This window comes from Seriola lalandi, unplaced genomic scaffold (assembly GCF_002814215.2).
Source record: "Seriola lalandi dorsalis isolate HSWRI2012SDOR001 ecotype SW California unplaced genomic scaffold, Sedor1 jcf7180002054571, whole genome shotgun sequence".
Taxonomy (NCBI): domain Eukaryota; kingdom Metazoa; phylum Chordata; class Actinopteri; order Carangiformes; family Carangidae; genus Seriola; species Seriola lalandi.
The window spans coordinates 324,358-333,224 of record NW_019525124.1 but is presented as its reverse complement, the minus strand read 5'-3'; the positions used below and the strand labels follow the sequence as shown (position 1 = coordinate 333,224).

At 44.4% G+C, this 8,867-nt stretch overlaps 1 protein-coding gene and 1 pseudogene across 2 annotated transcripts; both read right to left on the bottom strand.

Annotated features, from left to right (window-relative positions):
* Positions 1-583: 583 nt before the first annotated feature.
* Positions 584-6,231, bottom strand: LOC147818512 (uncharacterized; annotated as a pseudogene). The gene is made up of 6 exons (XR_015437899.1): positions 5,627-6,231; positions 5,421-5,537; positions 5,211-5,279; positions 3,967-5,056; positions 2,661-3,847; positions 584-2,562 (listed from the first exon to the last, which is right to left on the bottom strand). The product of XR_015437899.1 is annotated as an uncharacterized LOC147818512 (transcript).
* Positions 6,170-7,321, bottom strand: LOC147818511 (uncharacterized). The gene is made up of 3 exons (XM_087176852.1): positions 6,627-7,321; positions 6,347-6,418; positions 6,170-6,237 (listed from the first exon to the last, which is right to left on the bottom strand). Exons 1-3 carry the CDS (start codon positions 7,318-7,320, stop codon positions 6,170-6,172), a joined length of 834 nt encoding a protein of 277 aa, XP_087032978.1. The 5' UTR covers position 7,321.
* Positions 7,322-8,867: the final 1,546 nt, after the last annotated feature.

Here is an 8,867-nt window from a genome sequence, read left to right as displayed (position 1 = left end):
CAAGTGTGGGGTCCTCATTAAGGCCGTTGCTGTCACTCGGTTCGCTAAGGTTCCTGGATGTTGTCACAACAGACGTTAAGAGTCGTTGGGCTACCTGGATAATTTTGGGATAATTTTACATTGTGGTAACAAAATATATTTTGGAACAATGGGCTTTTATGTAAGAATTACACAACTGCAATGTACCAATACCACAAACAGCAGCACAGACAAACTTACAGAAATGGTGGGAAACCCACCACCCTCCCAATATGACACCAGATAGGTGTTGACTGAGGGACTTTACAAAGCTATTTCACTGTCAGACAGACAATTCAGCCTGAGACTAATAGTCCTTTTAGTGGGCGTTTGGCTACAGTTGTAAAAGTCAAGCAGGCAAGCATTGGTGGTTCAGTGGTAGAATTCTCGCCTGCCACGCGGGGGCCAGTTGTGAATAGCTGTAACAGAGAAACAGCCAATAGGAAGGCAGCTTTTTGCTTCATTTTTTTTTATTTTAAATTCCACAAAGGACAGGGTTCAAATCATTGTTGAGGCATAATCAAATTTGAGATAAAATGAGTGGAAAGCAATGAAAATATTTGGGATTTAAGAATTCAAATTAATCTATAAATTTTAAAATTAGTTTTTGTAGAACTACAATTATATTAGCATATTAAATGTATTGGATGATGTAAATCCTGCTACTCTGTACAGATATATTACCGCTGCCTAAAGAACAAGGTGTGTGGGGTCTTCTAAACTTATATTCTCTTCATAGCAGCCAGAATTCTTTCTTCTTTGGTGAATAAACAATCATTCTCCCTTGCTGATTTTAAAAAATATCCAAAAGCCCACTTAATTTTTTTTACAACATTGGTGGACAATCAGGAGTTATCAGTGCACAGAATCTATGATCTCTTCGAGAGGGTTTGAAACATTTGAATCTCTGAACGCTCAGTATCACATGTCAAATTAGGATTAGTTGCCATTATGTTAGTTAGACAATATGTGTATAAGAAAGCCAACTGCTTGAAACTTACAAATGATTCTCACCTGCTAGAGAAGTGTTTTTGGAACATAGAAATAATTTTATTCTGATATATTATTTTAAAAGCAAACTGTACTGACAATTGCAATATTTACAATATGGAAATTATGAGTGAAGCAGTTACTATGGACATTAAATAAAAGTGTGAGAAAAAAATGCTAGAAAAGTCTGATAGCGTGAGGAGTTTGTGCAGTGTTTCACACAAACCTTAGACTATAATCATAAAGAGAAGAAATAATATGGAATATTTAAGGACAGCTTTCAAATAACTTTTTACAAAGGCTGAATGAAAATGACAAATGACTGTAAACACGAGACCACTATGTACATATGCATGACAAAATATTCCAAACTATGTGCATATAATTTACATATTTACAAATAAACATTAATCATATTTACCAGTATAAATAGAGAGAACATATGAACATACAGAACAATAGTTTTCTCTACTCAACACTTGTATGTACATGCCAACTATTTATTTCTTTCCTCCACCCATCTTTGTCTCTCTGCCTCATAGAAAGGAGAGGCCTGAAACTCCTTCCAGTTCATCACCTTGGCCATGCCTTTCTCTCTGTACAGAGAATACACTTTAGATGGGCAGTAAATGTATTTTCCTGCCACTCCAGGGAAGCCTGTATGAATGTGTGGGCTGTTTGGTCCCTGTTTCAGGTCCATGCGGCAGAATCTGCAGAGGCGGCCTGTTTTCTGGGAGTCTGGCGTTTTCCTCTTATTTTCATTTTTTTCCTCCACCCGTTTTGTGGTGGCCTCCAGCTCTCTGGAAGAATTCTGTCTTTTCAAATTCTTCAAAGGACATTTTGGGGTTAGAGAGTCCATCAGCAGCGTAGCTCTGGTACACCTTCTGCGAACAATAGAAATAGCGCACAGGCCCTCGCTGGTAAAAAAAAAAAAGTGCACGGACAGTTCATTAGTCTCATACTGAGACTTTGGCTGTCCACAGGTAAGACAGGTCTTTGTCTGCCTTTTTTTCTGCTGTGGCTGCTGCTGTTGCTGCTGCTGCTGGTGCTGCTGCCTCTCCAAGATGCTCTCCACAATTTTCTCAATAGAGTCTTGTGTCAGAGGTGTAGAGAGGGCAGGCGCACTTGGATTAACAACAGCTGGCTTCAAGGTGACCACCGGAACACTAGCTGTCTCACTCCCCTCTGATAAAGAGTGCCACAGTTGCTGAGTCTGCAGAAGTTTTTCCTGGCTAGTGTTCAAAGAAGAACTGGTGTTGAGAAGTTTTGCCAGGTGCTTCACGTAGCGGGATATGTGCAACCTGGTTGTGGGGTGCAGCAAGCTATTAGGATCTGAGGCAGACCGATGAGCCATGTCTGCATACTCCTGATCCACACGCTGCAGCATGTCCTTCTCCCCACGGTACTTCTGCAACAAGCCGTCGATTGCATCTTTCATGGGTGGCGTCCAGCGTGTGTGGTCCAACACAAAAACCCGGCCACCTGTTTTAATGGGTCCAGTGCGGGCACCTCTTGGTGTGGACCTCAGTGGCAGGGGCAGGGCATGTGAGATTTCTAAAACACAATAAAGCAATTAAAGTTCCTCAGTTGATCATGTTATTACATTATAACATACAGCAAAACTTTATACACAAAGCGTTCAGTTAACTGACCCATTGGTACTGGATGTTCCTGGTCATCTCCTGATGGCATCTCCTGCTTTAGCAGCGTACTGGTAGAGTGGACGTGGCCGACAGATGGTGCTGCTCCAGGGGATGTTACGCCAGAGAGCAGTGTCAAGCTGGGGGAGGGTGCTGTGTCTGGAACTAGGGCAGGAGCGGATGTCTGCACAGGGGACGAAGGCGCAGGAGCAGCTGGTTTGTCTCTCTTTTGGGATCGGTGTTTGTCCCAATCCAGAGGGACTGGACGACAGCCTGGCTCTCTGTACTCCAGGCCAAACCTCTCTCCGGTGTCTCTGTCAGAGAGGTGGAGTGCGGGGTACTTCTCCTGGCCAGTCACACTCAAGGAGGCCAAGTTCAGCTCAGCTGTTAAAGCTGGATCAAAAACAGCAGGGAGGATGACACCTGGCTGTTTAAGGTCCACCAGCCGCTGGTAGTTCCACCGCGTCACCCCTGTCATGCCCTGGGCCTGGAACAATTCAGGGGAGACATGAGTCCCGGTGATCCACTGAGCCTGATGAAAGTGGTACCCCTCCTGCTGTGATGTACCTCTGACAGGTATCCAGATGGGGACTTTGGCACCTTCACCAGGCACATGGTTCAGCTGAAGAGTTCCACCATACCTGTACATTATGCCCTCGGAGAGTTCAGGGTCACTGAGGCAACCACGGAGAATGTGCACTCGTTGTATGCGCCATGTCTTCAGCATGGATGACTTGAAGAGTGGGACATTGTTGGGGTCCGTGGCCAGGTGAAAATGTTTCAGGACTTTCTCCACCCTGTCCAGCAGCTCCATGGGTTGTGGAACTTTGGTCCTGCAGTGCTCTCTTATGTGCTGTTTGGTGGGATTGGCTGGATGGATACCACAGAACTCATAGGCGTCCCGGAGCTTCTTTAGGTCCGCCTGATCAACCACAGAGAAGGCAGCGGAGAGGAGCTGGCAGAAAGTGCTGAACAGGGGATGATGCTCAGAGGTGCACTCCCGTGTAAAGCGCCTCAGGCAGTGGAACAAGTCCAGTTTCACAACCATGTTGGGGTTGTAATGTACCCGTGACGCACAAGTGTTTGCCAGTGGTCCAGAGGTGGCCGCAGCAATAATGGAGGGAGTAGTCTTCCACGCATCCAATTGTCGATGTTCACCGGGAATGCAGTCCGGGATCTTAAACGGAGCACAGCAATCCCTAAATGCAAGGCACAGACATTTAGAGCAATTTAGATTTAAAAAAGACAAAGATTCTGTTAATTATACATCACATTTACAGTTTGAAGGAAAGTGAAAAGAGAAAATTACTGTTCTCACCTGTCCATCCAGTGGTAGCCTGCCTTTTCCACTCCAGCGTCGCTGTACCTCTTGGCCATTCCCTGATACATCGGCTCCAAGGACCTCTCAGTCTCAGACTGAACCATCACCCAGGAAACAATCAGCCAGTTCTCATTCATTACGGCATAACTGGACATGACCCCAGATGCCAACGTTACTTTTCTTGCCACTTTCCTGGTGTGGTCAGACCTGAAGACCTCCCCAAAAGTGCCCTGGAGGAGTTTGGACATGGCTGGCTCTTGACGTCTGAACTCATCTAGCAGGCAGTCAGTCAGGTAGTGTGCGGACACAGAGACTCCACACCAGCCATCGGGATCTTCATATTCCCCGAAAGCACGTGGCATGTTTTCCTTCCTCAGGAACTGCCCCATGGTCCTCTGTCCATACACCCCAGCCTCAGCATCCCTGACACTTTCTATGCCATGCAGGTATGCCAGGTGAGCTCGCTCATATTTGAGGTGCATCAGCTCATTCACCTGGTTTGCCATGTCTGTTGGTGAATTGCCAGTGCGCCTCAGCTCATCCATGACAGACTTGCAGATGGCTTTCTTGTAAGTCAGGAATGCAGGCAGAAGGTTGGTGAAGCGCTTGGGCAGTTTCTCCAGCCATCGGGGACTGTCAGCAAACCAGTTCCTCCGACAGGCCTTGCAGCAGAGTCGTGAGGAGAAGATGTAATATTGTCCACTGGTGCCAACAATCACCCGAGGCCTGCCCACACCAGCAGAGACCACCTGAGGATGAAGACAATCATGGAGACATGGCAGCATGTAATTGTTCCTCAACCTGACCATGATGTCATTCTCAGGCTTCCAGATAAAAAATGGGTGCAGCTGGAAGAAGTTGGGGGATGGAAGCTCAGCCACTGTATTAATGAGCTCAGGCTGCGGAGGAAGACGCCACAGTGAAATTGTGTTCCCTGGGTTACGCACTGGCCGCGAACCAGGCCACAGCCCGAGATCCTGAAGCTCTGTCCTCATCCACAGCTTCTGGTGATGAGAGCAACTCCAGCTGCCTGTGTACTGGTCATGCCCAGGCAGGGGAACAGGAACAGGTGGCTGAGCTGGTGGAACTACATTTAAAAAAAGGAAGACAAATAGGACAAAAAAATGATTACACACCTTATAATTAGTATTGATTGAATAGTTATTGTGAAAATACTTTGATATAATAAAAAGATTATAGCAGATTTATGGAGGGGTTGTCTACATGCTGTATATTCTTACCATCTTCACCACTGTCCTCAAAAGTAAGCTCTTTGTGTGCAGAGGTGTGAGCAGGACTCGCTCTGGGTCCTGAAAAAAAGTGTAGTGTTTCATTTGTACAGACTGTAAACATGAAGACATGATGACAAAATGTGAAGAGGTTGTGAAATGATATGTGCATTAAGCAGATGTGTAATTGAATATCAGCTGGACACTAAAATAGAAACAGACCTGCAGTTGACTCAGTCCTCTCTGCTTCTGTGGGACCTGCTGTCTCCTTCACGAGGAACACCAGCTGTGGTGGGAGGGGCACAGGTGTTTTCCTCTTAGCACCTGGTGAGGCTGGAGCTACAGGAGAGTTAAAAACAATTATACTTTATATGTAACTGTAGTTATCACATCATATGGTTACATGAACAGGATTTAAGTCTTTTTACCATCAGTCAGTGATGTCTGCAGTTCAGCAGTTGCATCAGGAGGGGGCTTGGATACCGCCGCAGATGGAACTACAAAAGAAAAGAAATGAATCACGTATTTCAGAATCCACAACATATGCAATCCTTTGATGTTAGTAGGAACTCAAATAGCCATAGAATTGCGTCTCCCACTTTTCATTGCTTCACAAATTTAAAATGTCTAATTACAACAGACACAATAAACCAGACCACACTACACACTAGTCTAAGCAGGAGGAGCAATATGACTCAATGAACTAGCATGCAGGTGTTAGTATTCAAGACGGCTTCATTTGAAACAACATGTATGTAGAACAACCATGCATACTTACATCCTTGCTGTTGGAATCAGTTCATCATGGCATCAATTCATAGTCCTTAGGACAGTTAGTATAACTCCAACATAGGGCCGTATTGTTAAAGGAACATGGCCAGAACACAAACAATATGATTAAAATCAAGGTTCAGTTTTGGAGGGCATTTCATCATGTAAAAGAATTGTTCTCCAGTCCTGAAACCCTTCATTTAAAAACCTGTCTTTGCTCCTGATATCACTCCTGGTGTGGCAGCTGCTGCTGATGCAGGCTCAGCAACTGGTTACAGACAGACACAGAGAAATAAATAGAGGAGACATCAGATTAAAAAACAGTCTTAACCATTATCAACTCTGACATTTGGTCAATGTAATAACTGTGTACTTACAGCGCTGCACTTGTAGCTTAGAGGGTGTTATGCTCAACATCGCTCGTTCCAGCTCGTCATCCTCATCCATCGCTGTGGTGCACACAAAAATTAGAGTGTACAAAAACAAGAATTAGTTTGCCCAGTTTAGGATAGATTAATAACATTTGTCACATATAATGTATATTCCAATATAGATGTATACAAGAAAGATTTAAAGCACTATTTCTGGCAAGATGTAAGTACTTACCTTACATTTCATGTGAAAAATGTGAGTAAAAAATATGAATTAAATACTTACCCATGGGATCAGCAGGGGTCCTTGGGCCATGCTCCGCCACTGTGGAAGCCGTGTCAGTTTGCTGCCTCTTCCGCAGGTACTGCTGCAGCTTGTCCATGCGTGTCCCTGGGGCGCAGCTCTTTCCCAGGATGAAGGCTGCATAGCCATCAGCGCTGCTTTCCCATATCTCCTTCCAGGTGCTCTTGGCCCGGGTGCCAAAGCCAACCAGCTGGTCACCTTCTGCTGAGGCTGCTGCGACACCCACTAAGCTGGCCTCATATGTTAGAAGGGACTGGATTTCCGTAAAACCGAGAGCATAATGAACAAATGACCGTAGGCTGTCCTTGCTATGTCCCTCGGCCATACAGGTCCCTGATGCCTCCTCCTTTTGGAGGTTCTTGATGAGATACACAGTGTAACCTATATCATTCATCAAAAGCCACCTAAAGGACTTCCCTTTATACTTCCCAAACTGCAGGATGTAGTCTCCAAGCACCTCTGTCATGTCTGAGGCATCCCCCCCTCTCTGACAGACCACAGTCAGCGCATTCTGCCGCACCAGGTCCTCCCTCACGGGTGCAGACTTGTCCTGCAGAGCGGGGTCATCCTTGATCCGCCTGGCTTGTTCAGATGGGTCCTGGAGGAGAAATCCGAGTGGTCCCTTGCGGAACACCACACAGAGTTTCCCTGGGAAGAATAGCACTTTCCTGTGCATCTTGACCTACCCATAAAAACAATAGAATATTAGGTTTATTTTAGGAAGCTACTTTTGAAAAACGTACTGATATTTCAGGTATTTCTCACATCACATGGCCTATCAGAAATGTTGCTGCTGTAGATCCTCTTTGATCTCTGAACTTCACTTAAAACAGTTCAAAAGCACTGTGTGTGTGTGTGTGAGAGAGAGAGAGAGAGAGCACACACTTGTGTGACAAAGAAGGGGGATGGGGAGAGATTCAAGAAGAGGTGGAAAAGTACTTGTGTATTTAAGAGGAGAAAGAGTGAGGAGGCAAGAGAAATGTTTGGAAAGAGTGAGAAAACATACATTTGATCAATACTGTAGTCAGACTTCAGTTGACTCTGATACTCTGGTAATGCCATAGTTAATTATTTCCAGACATGAAAGAAAAATGCTAAGTTTGTAAACAAAAACCATTTGTGGTTCAGCATGAGATGTTGTGTATCAATAGCTTAGTAATAAAGCTCTTTTGGACCGCGCATATAGGCTGTAATTGGTCAGACAGACAGTACCAAACGAGCGTTGCTGGCGAGTTATCATACAAGCTGTATATAAGATTATATTACGTCTCAACATCAATACTATCCAGATAAGTGTAAAATAAGTTCATGTTCATTCATGATTTAACACGTAATTTCCCCACACTCCACAGACTTATATGCTTCATCGGTCACTAACCGCTGAGCTAACGTCGACACGACGTTGTCAGAAACTTACTGACAAGATGTTTTCATATCATAACATGATACTATGACGTAAAAACATAATACCACACACTTCACTAAAAAACATGACCATGTTAATTCATCATTTAGCACGTAATTACACCAAACCGGACTGACAGATCAGTTATTTCACGTCACTCAACCAAGTGAATTATTAGCTAGCAGTAACGTCATCGTAAGCGTAGCAAACTGTTTGAACAGAAATCTGGTCAGACTGTAAATTCATCCTGTATTTTCATATTTATCACAAATAAAGTGTCTTACCTTTGATAAATGAGTGTAAAGATTAAGTATCGTAGCGAGTCTGTTAACTTGTCTTGTCTCCTCCGAAGTTTGCGTGGAATAAAGGTTTAGAGATTTTTTTTTTTTTTTTTTTTAAACCGAGAACAGCGCCACCAAGTCATAGTGGCCAAACATATATTACATCCGTAGTGGTTTAGCACTACCATAGGGAATGAATGGGAAACGGTTTAGGGCGTTTAGCTAAAGAATTCCCGCCTGCCGCGCGGGAGGCCCGGGTTCGATTCCCGGCCAATGCATTGAGGCTCATTTAGTTTATACCACCATACTATTCATTGGTAAAGCCGACCTTTGCTCTCAAAGCAGTCGGTGTGGCACATGACGATAGCAGTCGAAGTAGTCTTTCTTGACACACCAGCACTCCAGTTCCAACGTTTAATCTGCATTTCCTTGGATACAGGTATCGTTACTCTTGTGTGAGGGATAAATTGTCTTTTGTGTCGTTATTACATTTAGAGATCTTTTCGATTTTACCCACCTAGGTTAATCCTGTTGCAG